This window comes from Lissotriton vulgaris, chromosome 2_2, assembly GCF_964263255.1.
Source record: "Lissotriton vulgaris chromosome 2_2, aLisVul1.2, whole genome shotgun sequence".
Classification (NCBI taxonomy): domain Eukaryota; kingdom Metazoa; phylum Chordata; class Amphibia; order Caudata; family Salamandridae; genus Lissotriton; species Lissotriton vulgaris.
This window is the reverse complement of record NC_141688.1, coordinates 6,151,185-6,167,211: the sequence shown is the minus strand read 5'-3', so window position 1 is coordinate 6,167,211 and position 16,027 is coordinate 6,151,185. Positions and strand designations below refer to the sequence as shown.

The 16,027-nt window shown below is 46.9% G+C and overlaps 1 protein-coding gene across 1 annotated transcript in view; it reads right to left on the bottom strand.

Annotated features, from left to right (window-relative positions):
* LOC147728929 (sulfotransferase 1B1-like) overlaps positions 1–16,027 on the bottom strand; it is a 659,149-nt gene that overhangs the window by 93,298 nt on the left and 549,824 nt on the right. Inside the window, exon 5 of the mRNA XM_086959169.1 lies at positions 12,894–13,020. Within this exon, the coding sequence (XP_086815295.1) occupies positions 12,894–13,020 (127 nt within the window). The remainder of the gene's footprint in view (positions 1–12,893; positions 13,021–16,027) is intronic.

Genomic DNA, 16,027 nt, shown 5'->3' with positions numbered 1-16,027 from the left:
CTCCAGTGCAGACATGGCTATATGCAAATCAGTCTGACGCTGTGCCTCATGGGAACAGTCCAGCCCGAACTGCCAAGCCATGCCTTCCCAGGACCGGAAACAACCTTCCGAGGACTGGGTTCTGGCATTCCAGCTGTCTTCAGCCCTGCTTGCTTGAATCCAGTGGCAAAGTGAGCAACGGACTCAGGTCTGAGCATACCCTGCCACACTTGTGGCGGCCAAAAGCGGTACAAAAGGGGGTGGTGATGGACGGAGCATCTGAACCAATCAAACACTCACACCCAGTCAAAAGATCTGGGTTTGCTCCATCACCGTTCTTTAGCTCACCCTGCCACCCCAGTTCAGACATGGCTATATGCATATCAGTCTGACTGTGTGCCTCATTTAAAAAAATTTAATTTAATTTAATTGTGGGTTTATATAGCGCTAGGATTCGACTCCCGGAGGAGTATCTCCACGCTTCGACCGCTGGGGAACCCGTCCTGGCTCACCCTGAGAGATGGTCCCTAATGGGTATCCCTAAGGTGCGACCAAGCATCCCCGGCGGTCTGGGGGGGCCGTTGTGAAGATGAGGCAAGCTAATGCCCAGAGTTGCCGAGTGTGGTCCCTGACTGGAGTAGGCACCGAGGCGAGAATTATCGAGCCAGCTGACCATGGTCCACGACCCTGCCGTGTCGGGAATCGAACCCTGGTCCCGGGCCGTCCTCTGCTTACGGGTCTGCCGCCTCTAACCAGTGAGCCACACCACAAATCAGCCTGGGAACAGTCCAGCCCGAACTGCCAAGCCATGCCTTCCCTGGACCGTAAACAAGCTTCCGAGGACTGGTTTCTGGCATTCCATTCCAGCCGTCTTCAGCTCGGCTTGCTTGAATCGACTGGCAAAGTGTGCAAGGGACTCACGTCTGAGCATACCCTGCCACACTTATGGCGCCAAAAAGCGGTACAAAAGGGGGTGGTGATGGACGGAGCATCTGAACCAATCAAACACTCACACCGAGTCAAAAGATCTGGGTTTGATCCATCACCGTTCTTTAGCCCACTCTGCCACTCCAGTTCAGACATGGCTATTTGCAAATCAGTCTAATCCTGTGCCTCATGGGAACAGTCCAGCCCGAACTGCCAAGCCATGCCTTCCCTGGACCGGAAACAAGCTTCCGAAGACCTCTTTTCTGGCATTCCAGCCGTCTTCAGCCCGGCTTGCTTGAATCCAGTGGCAAAGTGAGCAAGGGACTCACGTCTGAGCATACCCTGCCACACTTATGGCGCCAAAAATCGGTTCAAAAGGGGGTGGTGATGGACCGAGCATCTGAACCAATCACACACTCACAACCAGTCAAAAGGTCTGGGTTTGATCCATCACCGTTCTTTAGCCCACTCTGCCACCCCAGTTCAGACATGGCTATATGTAATATTGCTGGCGGTGTTTGATAGACACCGCCACCATATAAACCCTTTTCCAGCCGGTCGCAAGGCGACCGAGGTGGAAAAGCAGCGGGCGGTCTTTACGTCCGCCGTAGACCCCCCAGCCATACTAATATGGTGGGGGGTCATTCCAGCATGGATGGCGGGCAGATCGCCCGCCATCCTAATGGGCCCCATAGATTTCCAAAATAGATATAACTGAACAGAAGAAGATAATATCTATTGTATTAATTATCAGTGCAACAAATTCTAAATACTGGTGCTGGAGAATAAATCATCACTATAAAGTGCCAAATGTAAGACGCCATAAACTGCCCACTAACCATGAGTGTCACATGTGTCAAACAAATAGCAATTTTTTTTTAGTTGGGCAAAGCAGGGCTTTTCAAAAGCTCTAATGAATAAAAAACATAATTCAAAGTCAAACTCCAGACACCGACAGACAGCAACACAGAAAAGCAACAACTGCTACATATTTCGGAGCTGTGCTGTCTGCTGTTACAGAGTTAGGACCTCTTTATGAGTGTCCTGTATTAAGGTCTGGAAAATACGCCTGGGGAGACACCGATGCCACAAGGTGCAATATGTTTGCAGATCATGATTACCAGCTGATTTCGAACTGAGGAGGTCAGAATGAATATTACTTACAGTAAAGTAGGCTGCAAAAGCATATCCGGAATAGTGTGCCAGTTAGACCTGACATCCTTGATGTGGTATTCCCCTAAACCTTTTCCCTTCACTCCCTTATATTTCAGAACTTGTTTTTGTGGGCATTAGGACTCCGTGCACATTACCCCTGCTAAACAGTGCTAAGCTGCAGGTACTTTCTCCATAAAAATGTTATTTAAATTGGTCTACATTAAATTACACATTTAAATTACTTATAAGTCCCTAGCAATTGGTACTACCTGTACTCAGGGCCTTTGAATTAAATACTATTAGTGTAGAGCAGCGCATATTGTGCCAGCCACTAACGTAGCACTATAAAACATGTCTAAGGCCTGCCACTGCAGCCTGTCGTGCAGTTTTAAACTGCCATTTGAATATGGAATGCAAAAACCTTTTGCCAGGCCAAAACTTCCTTTTAATATTTCTAATCACCCCTAAAGTAGGCCCTAGTCTCACAGGGCAGGGTGAACAGTTTTTTAAAAAGTAGCAAGTGTCTACTTACATTTTACATGTACTGACAGAGAAAAACTCCTAAAGTCATTTTCACAGTTGTAGAGCCTATCTCTCTCATAGACTAATACTAGGTTACCTTATCACCCTTCAGAATTGCTAACTTCAGTTTGGGACTAGATAGCGACATGCTGTTTCCACTAAAATTAATCGTCATTAAAAATGTTTTTTAGTGGCACAGTAAGAAAATCGGTTACAATTTTGATAAAATATCAGTTTATTTTTACCCAACCCTTCAGTGCCTTTCTTCCTGTGTCATGTTCACATGACTGTGAATGGCTCTGCTGTTGTAGGTAGTGTATTGCTTCCAGAGGTGGGAGCAAATAAGGTCTAGGTTATGAGAGGAGTGAGTCTTCATAACAGGATACTTAGGAAAAGCTGACTGCACTTTAAAGGCCCTACCTGGGGGCATGGCTTAGCCGAGCAGCGGAATGGCCGTCTGCTGAAGCGGCTCCGCCGGCCAAGCTCGTGAATCCGGCATTCATCCGATAATTAGGAAGCTGATCTCCTCCCCGGCCTGTGTCGGATTAAGTGCTTGACCACTGGCGAGTAATTTTGAAGAATCGGAGATTCTCTCCCCTGGCTGAGACACCACTACAACGGCGGCTGACCTTGGACTAGACCTGCGGCCTGACCAAGACGAGCGAGCCTGGGCCTAGAGTAGGGGGAGGCCCAGCTGAGAGGACACATCACCGGATCGCGACCCCGAGCAGCACTGGGTAGAGAGACAACCAGACCCTAATGCGCAACTCCGACCATCCTGAACGCGGCGGCGGGCACACGAGGGCCCCCCCAGAGAGATGCAATTATCGATCGTCAAGAAATAACCTCAAATTATACATGAACTTGATACTGATTTTAATTTTCAATCAAGAACGTAAACTGAATAATTTTAAATGACGTATTTTAACTTTGTAATGGTTTTTATTAACTACACAATAAATGAATTACTTACTTATAAATTATCGATCGCGGAGCCTGAGCAACTGGAGAGGAGAGGTGGCGCTGCTCCCCTGCACGAGTCTGCCCGAGTGTGTTGCGGCGCTGGGGCACGGCCAGAACTGAAGACTGGAGGTAGGCCTGAAACCTGCAGCGCAATTTTGATGCCGGCCATATAAGCATCGAGGGCCCATAATAATTCCAGCTGGTGGCTAGCTGCACCGCCAGTTTGTAGACAGACCGCGGCCTGGGCAGGTAATTCAGTGCACAAGTCCACGCACATATAGACGATTGCGATGTATGCGACATTGTGAGAGCGGCGGCAGGAGAACAGAGACCCAAATACCATAAGCACAACTAGCATAAAATCCGTCTGAATAGAGCCCACTGAAAGAAGCGGGAAAACGACCTAATAAACTTTGATTGCACCTGCGGGACAACCACGACCTGAGGCTGGTGGGACGAGCCGCCCTCTTCCTGGAATATACCGATTGCAGAAGCGCGGACTGAGTGGCCGCTGACGCCACACCTGGTGTAAGACGCATCCTGATACAGCAGGGAGATACGCCGCACCCCTACAGCACAGCGCTTCGCAGAACCAGCTCACCCTCCTACCGAAACTTCACAAAGCCTATGTAATAAATTAGCTGACTATTTCTCAGATAAGGTCACCTCTATATTTAAGGACTTCATTCCCAATCCAAACATTATGGTGCCTACGAACACTCAACCAGAGCTGAACTCAGCTACTTTCATGGAATTCACCCAGGTACACTCACACCGTATTCACAAACTTATCTTGTCAACCAAATCAGGCTCCCCTCTGGATCCTTGTCATCCCTCTGTACTTCATTCCATTCCAGACACTATTGTTTCACCATTGACTCACATCTGTAACACCATGTTCTCATCTGGTATATACCCGAACATCTGGGAAAATACTATAATAAAACTGTTACTCAAAAAGCCCTCACTTGATCCATCTGAGTCCTCCAGCTACCGTCCCATCGCTTCATTGCCTTTTCCAGCTAAGTTATTTGAATCTGTCATGAATGAACAACTATCTGACTACATTCAAGCCAATGACCTACTAGATGACACCCAGTTCGGTTTCCGACAAGGTCATGGGACAGAAACAGCTCTGATCAAGGCCGCTGATGAAATCAGAGCTACAATGGACAACGATGGTCAGGCTATTTTGATTCTGTTAGACCTATCAGCGGCTTTCGACACGGTTGATCACTCTACTCTGATCGGCCGTGTCGAGGCCATCGGTATCAAACACAAGGCCAAGGACCTCATAGCTTCCTTCCTGGCCGACCGCAAACAGGCAGTGAAGATGGGTCCATTCACCTCACCAACATTCAAACTCCCTTGCGGTGTCCCTCAGGGCTCCTCGCTAAGTCCGACCCTTTTTAACATTTATGTGTCGGACTTGGCAAGGGTAATAAAAGCGTATAACATCAACCTGACTACATACGCCGATGACACCCAGCTGGTATTATCTATTCACAAAAACGGATCCACGATAGCGGCCAACTTTAAGGACGGTATGCGAGCCATTAGCAGTTGGATGGCCTCCAACTGCTTAAAACTGAACTCTGCTAAGACCGAGGTAATGCTGTTCGGCAAGGTCCAGCCTGCCTGGTCCCCCCTGTGGTGGCCGGAAGAGATGGGCACTCCACCTGAACCGGTTAGCAAAGTGAGGAACTTGGGAGTTACATTCGATGACAAACTCCTTTTTCATCACCATGTGAATTCTGTTGTTTCATCGTCATTTAACATCCTGCGAAAAATTAAGAAGCTTTTGCCATACCTCCCCATCACAACTGGCAAAACACTCATCTCAACTTTGGTGTTTTATCGCACCGATTACTGTAACGCCCTTTTCCTCAACGCGCAGGAAAAAGTCATTTCCAAATTACAAATGATTCAGAACGCTTCTGCCAGAGTTCTACTTGGCATTCCAAAATTTGCCTCTGTTACAAAACATTTGGCCCAACTACACTGGCTCCCGGTCAGAAGCCGTACTAAGTTTAAGTCCTTGTGCATTGTGTAAGCGGCAATAAACAACATGGGACCCAAATTTCTCAGAAACTCCTTAAAGCCCCTCCCAACTCGCAGAACGCTTCGTTCCAACACGGCCCACCTGCTTCAAACCCCCAGAACAAGGAAAGTAAACTGGGGAGACAGACGCTTCAGTGTTGCAGCAGCAAGATTATGGAACTCCCTTCCTCTCATCATAAAATCTAGTCCCACTTTGCTCACTTTCCGAAAGCAACTTAAGACTTGGTTGTTTTCTCAATGACCCCTCAGCTTTTTAGACTCAGAACTTACTTGTCCTTAAGATACTGGTACTATACATAGCTCTTAGCGCCGAGACACCCACGGGTAATTGTAGCGCTTTAAAAGTCACATAAATGAATAAATAAATAAATAAAATGTATTGATAGTGTTGAGAGAGGGTGGTTGGGAGCCTAAACTGCGCGCAAAATCGACCTTCATGATCTGTTGCCCTTGCTAACCAGAAGGGAGTAATTGCAGCGATCCCTGATTGAGGGTGGCGTGGCCCTACCAGACCTGCCGAAGTACAATTGCGGCGCCAAGACTAAAGGCGACATAGGGAAACCGGACACACGCCAACCCCGCATAAATTTTGAAGGCGCGAAAAAGGGAGCCAGGAACACTGAGGCAGAGGAGGGAGAATGTCAACAGTCTGAAGGTGACGCGACAAGGCACCTTCCTGCAGAGGATGTCAAAACAATTTTCCGAGTGCTGAAGGCCGGCCTGCAAGGGATAGACTCTAAGATGGACGCGCTAGCGGGTAGGATGGACCAAATTACCCAGAGAATGAACAAGCAAGAGGGCCAAGTAAGTGTTCTTGAGTCACGGAGAATGAGGAAGGCCAGACAGAAGTGAAGAAGAAGCTCAGGGGTATGGATAAGGTTCTGGAACTTATACAACAAAAAATGAGGATTTGGGAGCTCGTTCGCGCAGAAATAACATCCGTATTACAGGCGTGGCGGAATCCTCAAACATACCCAACATGGAGCTCTTTGTGGAAGGTATGATGAAAGACCAATTCGGACCTGATCTCTCCCCAATGTTCCTAATTGAAAGAGCGCATAGAACACTAGGCCCGAGGCCTAAACCGGGAGCTCCTGCGAGACCGATCCTGGCAAGGGTCTTAAATTACAGAGACTGTGACATGATACTCCGCCTCGCTCGCGAGAAAGGAACCCTTCAGTATCAAGGGAACGAGATTGCGCTGTACCCGGATTTCACCGTGCAGGTGCAAGAGGCAAGACGAGAGTTCCTTCCCGCCAAAAAAATCTTCCAACAAATCGGAACGAAATACGCATTAATATACCCGGCGAAGTTGAGGGTACAGGGCCCTGGGAAACCTACCTTCTTCACTGATGCGAAGGCTGCATTCACATTTGCGAAACAGATGGCCAAGGAACATAAAGTGCAAAAAGCACAGGCGGACAGAAAATGGCAAGATAGACTAAGTGACAACGATTAGACTTGCTTGCCAGTATTCAAGACGGATGTGAAGGGACTGGCCGGCTTGGGTGGATGGAAAACGGAAGCTGATAAGGTAGCGACCTGCTGATTGTCCTGCATTGTCATGAGGGTCTGACTGTAAAATGGTGCCAGAGTCCGCCGAACTGTGAACATTTAATGTTACTGATTGTGGGCATGGGGAGTGAGATGTAATGTGCCAGTTGCAGCTTGGCCACCCTGCCAAGAGAACAGGGGTGTATGCCGGAAACCAATTGTACCCACTGGGATGATTCCCTATGCTTGGCATTCTAATTCGAGTTGGGAACAAGTTGGGGTGGGGGGAGGCTGGGATGCACAACCTGATTGGGGGGTTGGTATTGGAGGGGGGTGGGCAGTGGGACAGTTTTGGTTATTGGTATTGCCGTTAAGTAATGAGTCACCATACGCAAAGTCACAATTAGACCTTGGAAATTATAACTCTGTGATGTGTATTCACTGCCCGGAGCCTGCACCGTATGAGTCCCTGGTGATGGGTGTTGCAATAGACGAAGTTGAGGCATTGACCCGACAGGTCCCGCTTTCTAATACTTCTCAACAACATTAATGGCAGTAATCAATGATGTACCAACTGTAAACACACTGAAATGTCTCACGTGGAATGTGTGAGGTCCTGTGCACGCCTCTTGATATATTAGGGGAATTCACTGAATACTACTCAGAGCTATACACCTCTGAGGTGACCCCATCGCAGATCGATTTAACCGACTACTTAGATGAGATATGTCTAGCATGGTTTAATGACGGAGCTTGACAATACATGGAGCAGCCATTCACAGTAGAAGATATCAAACCGGTTAGCAGCGCCATGCCGGGTCATAAGGCCCCAGAGGCGGATGGCCTGACAGCAGCCTTCTATAAGGAAGATGCTGACGTATTAGCACCCCGGTTGCACCGGATGTACCAAGAGGCCATGAAGACTGGCATGCTGCCGCCCACTGTCCGAGAGGCTACAATCATTACGATCTTAAAGCCAGATAAAGACCCCACTAAGACAGACTCGTACCGTCCACTGTCTCTTATAAACCTAGATGCGAAGATCTACGCTAAATTGCTTGCGGACAGACTGACGCCTAGGCTACCGCAAATTGCACTAACAGACCAGTCGGGTTTCGTACCAGGCAGGCCACTACACACAACCTATGAACCATTTTTGGGGTGCTCCACTATCTGGCTCCACATGTACAGGCATCAGAAGCCCTACTAGATGCCACAAAGGCATTTGATTCACTGGAGTGGAACTTCTTATTCACCCTGTTGTGCCGCCTAGGTTTCAGCCCTTTATTCATAAAACAAATTCAAGTACTTTATACTAGGCCCACGGCCAGGACCTGAGTAAATGGTCAGATATCCGAGCCCATCGCCATCACCAGAGGCATTAGACAGGGGTACCCATTGTCCCCCCTACTTTTTTCCATTGCCACAGAGCCTCTGGCAGCTAAACTCAGACAACAGCATGCGAGCAAAAGCATAGGCTTCACCACACGCGGTATTGTCATCTCACTAAATGCAGATGACGTTACTATTTATCTAAATAACCCATGTGAAAACTTTGATTCAGTAATGCGAGAATTCATTAGATACGGAGGCCTCACAGGCATTCAGATTACCTGGACTCAGTCGACAATGATCCCATTGACTTACGAAACCACTCCCTTTGTGTCAGAGTTTCCGATCACTTGGGCAAATGAGGAGGTGCGCTATTTGGGCATCCAACTAAGCTGAACGTTACAAGAGCTATGGACAACAAAATACTGCAGAGCAATGGAATGGATACAGAGTAAGGTGGTGAGGTGGAAGAGTCTCCCATTATCCTTGACAGGGCGCATAGACATCGCAAAAATGATAATCCTCCCCAAATTATTATACCTATTTGTAAGCCTACCCATACCGCTCAATACCCATTTTTTTAAGCGTCGACGTACTACTGTCTTAGACAGCCTCGAGTTTCCTGGCAGGTGCTAACTTTGTCCTTCTCCCAGGGAGGCCTAGGGGCTCCAGATTTTGAATTATATGCATACAGCGCCAAGGCTCAGTTTTTACATTATTGGCAGCACCCTACTTCGTATCAGCCACATGTAGCCATAGAGATAGACAGAGTCGCTCCACTTCCTCTTAACACGGCAGTTTTCCAGGCATACAAGCACCCATGCCAAGACATCGATACCGTGAAAGTGTAAGATGGGCTGGGGAAAGATCGCGAAGAGGGCACATCTTAAGGTACTCTATGCCCCATCCATGCCCTTAAGAGGAAACCCATTACTCAAACCTCTTGTGGATGATACCTTGCTCTACTACCAGATTAGAGCAGTTTGTAGAGCCATATATGGCGAATTCCCGAGCGAGCCCTGTATGTTGCCTGCGCTGGAGAACGTACTGGCTAATCCATCGCCCCACAAGCTTGTCAAGCGAATTTACAGAATAACATATAAGAGATCCCACTTACTAGTACCAGGTCGCGGGCGGCTTGGGCAGAGGAGGCAACTATAGACATAATTGAGGAGCAATGGGTTTATTGTTGCACTCAACTGGAATACCTGTCACCGAACTACAGACTTCGGCTAGTACATTTTAATTATCTACACCGCCTGTATTGTACCCCCTCACAGATGCACCACATGGGAGTTCAGTCGGATGACAGATGCTGGAGGTGCAATACACAAGATGCTACCTTCACACACATGGCTTGGTGCTGTCCCCCGGTGGCACGATATTGGGAGGACGTATTTACACATATTCGACACATAATAGGGAACTACGGTGGAGAGGTCGATCATGCTGGCATTGCTGGGGTATGTGAGAGATGTCCCAGTGCAGCGCCGCAAGCTTACTGCGATGCTGTTGCTGATGGCTAAGAGACAGGTGGCAATACACTGGAGGAAGCAACGACTGCCTGCAATAGCTGATTGGATTAAGGCAGTCACATATTGCAAAGATCAACTAGAGCTGTATTTGGAGCAGATGCAGAGTGGCTCTAGGCCTGTAGGTATATGGACCCCATTTGCTGACTGGCTCAGAATGGGAGGGGTGGACCTTCAATCAGAATAATCCTTGTCTTGCAGGTTGTCGACGATCTAACTCACATGGTAGATGGGGCACTGCGGGAGGGCTCCAGCACTTCTACGTAGTATTGACGATGAGACGGATACATCGGAGGGGAAGGGACCCGGTTGGAACAGAGTTTACAAGTTTCCTCAAGTATATATTTGCTAATTGACAAATATCATATCTTTCTTCTGTAATGATAAAAGTGGTGATATCGGAGAGGGCGGGTTTTTCTTTATATTTTCATTGTTATTCCTTACCGAAATTTGATGGACACATGGTGAAGGTATTTGACAACAATTGTCGAAGGATGTAGCGCTGCCTGCCCCTGAGGTTGTTGGCAAACTAGCTGTGTGGATAGATAAATGTCCGATAGCCGCCGGCCTCCGGGTTGTAGGCCCAAGGTTGTGTACAGTTTGGTGACTCAATAAAGTTAAAAAAAAAAAAGGGCCCTACCTGCAATACACTCAAAGGACCCTGATATCAGTCCAGCCCTTGCCTTTGTTGCCCTAGACAGTTTGGAATCAAGACCAGGGGAAGGGAAGTAACTGACCAGAACCAGTTATGGAGGTAGTTCAGGGAATTCTCCCACACAAAAGCAGACACCAGGTATAAAGTAAGACCTTCAGACCCACTCATTAGAATAACCCTGGTCCTATGGAACATACAGAAGGACTGCCCTCAAGGACATCATTTAGGTGTCGCAGCTGCTACCCCTGGCTTGTCTCTTGACCCCTAGCACTGATTTTGTAACCCCTAGCCTCAGAGGTGGTAAAAGTAATAGCAAGCACAGAAGATAAACTGTGCTCTGATAAACTCTGTTTACTTTCTGCAGATTCCACTGGGAGATTACACTTTGCATGGAATACACACTATAATACATAATGAATATAAACACATTTTAAAAATACACATTTTTTTACATTGCTCATAATTGGGAATATATGACAAACAAATATTTTTGAGCACAATAGTCACTCATGTGCTCCGCAAGTGTGCAAATGATAATGTCAAAACTTATTAATAATAAGAGAAAGTAAAATAAGCTAACATAGTACTTCATCTGAAATTACTAGTCCCTATAAGTTAGCGCTATTGGGCCTGACCCTTCTGATTTCTAACTCTCTTTTTTTTTAATTTTTCCCTGTAATTTACCTATATATTTTATCTTTGCGGTATACATTAGACTTCAGTTATTATGATTTTATCAGGATAAAGGTCTTGGGGCATAATTTCTTGGGATTCAGGGTCAAACGCCATACTATCACTGAGAACAAAGAGTGCATGAGGCTACTTTTGCTATCCCCAGCATTTTGGTGAATTGAGGTACCTGACTGCCTCGCTGTCTTAGGAAGAAGGACTGCCATGCTGACTGAAGAAGGACAACGAAGCCTGCTTGCCTTGAATCCAGGCTACCCAGAGTGACTCCAAGGGTCAGATGGCTGACTCCCTGTGTGAGGTACAGGGACAAAACACGCTTCCAGAGACCTCCCTGCAACTACCCAGCTGACCTTCACCAACTGGACCTGCTTGAATCTGCCTGAGCCCTGCTGCTGGTGTCAGTTGAGACCTGATCCCTTAGAGGTGGCCACTCACCATATCCTGGACCCTTTGTTGACATCAGTGTGAACTCCTCCTGAAGAAAGGTGAAGGGAGGATTTAGCCTCCTTGTGACCATGAAGTGACCTCTTCGCGGTGAGAATCAACAGCCCATGATATTCCAATGAGACCTGCTCTTCACGCCGACAGTGATAATCCACAATGACTGCCAATACAAATTGCTAGTGAGGCTTGCTCTTTGTGCAAACAGCCTGCGTTGACCACAAATGCAATCTCCAGCAACGACCAAAGCTTCGTGCTATCGTAGTTACTGTCCGCAACGCTCAGTTTGCTCCTAGTGAGGAATGTCTTCCTCACAGCCCAAGAATGCGAACAGCAATCTTTGCGCCATACTTGAGAAGGTAACTCCTCAACAGGACTAACCTGGTCCATGTATCCATCCTGTGCTCCTTCCCAGTCAGCCTTAACTTGTGACTTTCCTCCAGTCCAACTTGGCCAGATAATCATGTGATTCCATTTTGTGGTTCTTGGCATTATTTTTAGCTAAAAATTGGAAAACTCATATATCTGGTTCTACTCGTTGTATTTTTGTCATTGTGCAGTCATTTTATGTATTAAAAATTACTCTATTTCCCTAAATTTGTTTGGATTTTGTGTGTGTTGTGTTTTCACTTTAATACTGCTGCATAAATACTTTACACATTTCCTCTAAATTAAGACTGACAGCTTTTGTACTGTGCTACCAGAGAATTAAGGACAGGTTTATTTAATGGCTGTTGTGGGTCATCCTGATATCTCAACTAATAACCCAATTTCTTACAGTGTCTCTTTCTGAAATCGACCATTGCAACATTTAAATAGGAAAAACAAGTCTGAAGTGCGGTAAATATGCACTACTTGTAACTTCTATTTGTGCTTAATTCGGGATTATTGGAGCATTCATTATGAAGACATAATGTATGCACTATAGAGAACTTAATTACGTGGTAAACAATGCACACTGCTTTATTCTGTGTCTCTGACTTTGCCAAATGGGGTGGTACCTTTCAAGACATATTGAAATTCAGTAATATGCTCAGGGAACCTCCTACGTATGCAAAAGGATAAAAACCTTTTATTTCCAGCAATTTTCATCACACCACAACAAAGGTACAAAACCAAAGGAAATATGGAATGTCCCATACCGTTTCCTGCCATAAAGTCCTCGAAATGCTGTGCAAAGGTCCCAGGATGTGAGTGCAGATTGTTTGCCAGGCGGTAATAGTAATAAGAGACGACAACATCCTTGGCACTGCGAGCCACGTAGATGATCTAGTCAAAAAACATAAAAGGAGACTGTAGGTCACTAGTTAATCAGTTGATAAGTTCTTACGGAGCGTATTTGACCTGCATCCAGACCGAAACAATCTTCTTTTCCTGAAAGGACACATTAAATTACATACACATTTTCAAAAGCAAAATAAAAAATGTTCTCCCTTTTTCTTCGGCCCTGAAGATATAAGCAGGATTTTCCCTACCCCTGGATTTACCAATACCGGGGGAACTGCAACCGCCAGACCGTTACGATTTGGAGCTTCAGAGCAGGCGCACAAAACCCATTGGGCTCTAAGGGTGTCAAGCCGGGCTGAGACAGTTTCCGGGCATACACACAACCCCACTGGAGTATTTCACAAGTCTTTAAAAGACCATTTGCTTGTTAATGAGGCTTTGTTGTTTTTTTCACCCTTACTTAGAGCCCCTGCAGCTCCACTCTGCCTATTGATTGAAGAATAAGCCCCCAGAAACTTTTTCTTAGCCCTCTCTACGAAATTTGGCTCTAGTTGCACCTCTGCCTCTGCGTCAATTATTAAATGAGGAAATACCAGGGGGGTTGTTAATCTGATCCTCTCGGTAATTCCTCGTTTTTTGCCTGACTTTCACCTGGAGTTTCTCAAGTGCTCTTAGCAGCTGAAAAGCTCGTAAATTAATTCCTTAATGTTCTAACTTGTGGTAGATTGCCTCATCAAAACCTCTATCTACATTACTTGTAATGTTTGTTTATACGTTTTGTTTATTTATGCTGACATGCTGGCAGAAGTTTCCCCATAATCACAAAACATTAGTTAATGTTGATTGTGCATGAGATTGTTAGGGTTGCGCCCCAGTTGTTTGGAGCAACTGTGCAGAAAACAACTGTGAGAAGGGAAATATGGGCTAAATTGTGGACAAGGTGAATACTGTATCCAGTACTCATAGGAGGGAATCCGGAAGTGGTGGAACTTCTGGGCATGTCCTGGGAACTATTGGTGGGTCTCCCAGCCCCCTGTACTCCTGGGAGGGGTAGGGCGTGACCATACTCCCTACTGTAAGCATCTTCGGAATTCCACAGTGAACACAGAAAAGTACAAACTCAATCTCGCTGTCACAAACACCTCACACCATTAACTATGGAATGACAATCTACCAGTTCCTCCTCCCTCTGAGATCATATTCACATTACCGTAGCTCCATTAGGAACCTATTCAAACAGGCGTGATATCAGATTTGTGCCATAACTCACACCATTCAATATGTTAGACAATGGACATCAAGTTATTCATCACACCATAAGGTGCACCCACTCCAATCATTTTGCCGTAGCACAATCAAACCCTAACAAAGCATTACAGTGCTGCATAATGAATAGCCAAAAGTACACATGCTCTTAAGTGATTAGACTGGAAAGTGCAATGTGCAAGTACTCTTCCTTCAAAGGAAACCCTGCATCCATCATCCCATGTACACAAGTGGAAACATGTAGGTAGATGCACGTGCAGAAAGGGATATCAGCTTATTTGCCGGACACGTGATGCACTTTGACTTGATGTGCCCTGGGTCCCTTGCAATCAGGTTTCCAGGGCCTGTGATCTTTCCCAAAGCTGTACCTTTGTACCCACAATGGGCACATCTCTGGCCAAAGGTAAGCCCCTTGTAAAAGGTACCATAGGTACCACGGCCACTGTGACCAGTGAAGGCCTCTTAAGGCTGCAGTACCCATTGTTTCATCCTTAGAGCCCCAGTACCTTACACCCACACACTGCCACTGCAGGTTGCATGTTTTGGTGCAGAGAAAAGTGAAGAGTCGACATGGCACATATCCCTGTGTGCCATGCCTGCAACCCACTGTCTGGGGTCTAGGTAAGCCACCTCTCTGGCAGGGTGTAATAGCCCCCAGGTGAGGGTACTGTCGCATGAGCCCTGTATACCTACAGTGTCTACGTCATTCTTAGACATTGTAAGTATAGTGAAGCCATAAAGAGAATATGGTCTGGGCGTTGGTCATTACAAACTCCACAGCTTATTAATGGCTTTACTAAAACCTAGGACGTTTGGGAACACACTTCTCAGCACATTGAACCCACACTGATGCCATTGTGGGATTTAATGTAAAATGCACTAAGCAGGCATCTTAGATATGCGCTCTGAAAAACTACCAGCCCTGTTGTGGTTTCTGAATGGTTGCCGCCATTTGCCACCACCAGACAGGTTTCTGGACTCCTAGGCAGAGTGCCTCCACTCTCTGGGTCCAAAAACAAAGCCTCTCCTGGGCAGAGGTATCATGCCTCCTTCCCCAGGATGAGCTGGATCCACCAAGGGGAAGCCTCTAAGGCCTGCTGCCTTTGGTAGCTGTCCCTGCCTTTTGCCGCCCTCAGCAAATGGCCTCCACTTGTCTCCCCCCCCCACTTTGGGCAGGAGAATCAACAGGAAAACCAAGTTAGGAGAAGAGCTGTGCCCACCTTTGCCAACCCCACCCCTCAGGGGGGAGAGTCGAGATGGCGCACACATCTCAGTCCCCTCATCTTCAATATGAGGGGGCACAACCATTTAGGATAAGGCTCCTGCCCCCCTCCCACAGGAGAGTTTCATAATAGGGGGTGTCCCCACCCCAAGAATAGGAACCATTGGCACACCCCTTTAATGGCCCTAAATTTAGTATTCAGGGGTGACCCGGAACGTTGCCTCCTCAGATTCCAGGAAGAAAGAAAGGACTGAAGAGCTGTGCTGACCCAGGAAAAAGAGGACACCAACTGATTTGGCCACAGCCCTACCAGCCTGTCCCAACTCTGTACTGCCTAAAGCGAAAACCTTGGTGTTTCCAGCAGCCAGTAGCCCCTGCATTCACCTCACAGACTCTGTCTCCAGTTAGCACCGGGTTCGCTCAACAAAGACTCATCTATGGAATCTGGATCCAAGTGGCTCCGTGATTTTGCGTAACTCTCCCCAGGTCTCCCCAGTGATCCTGACCTGGGATCTGGTGATCCCCAACCATTACTCAAGATCCAAGCTGGCACCCACAGCC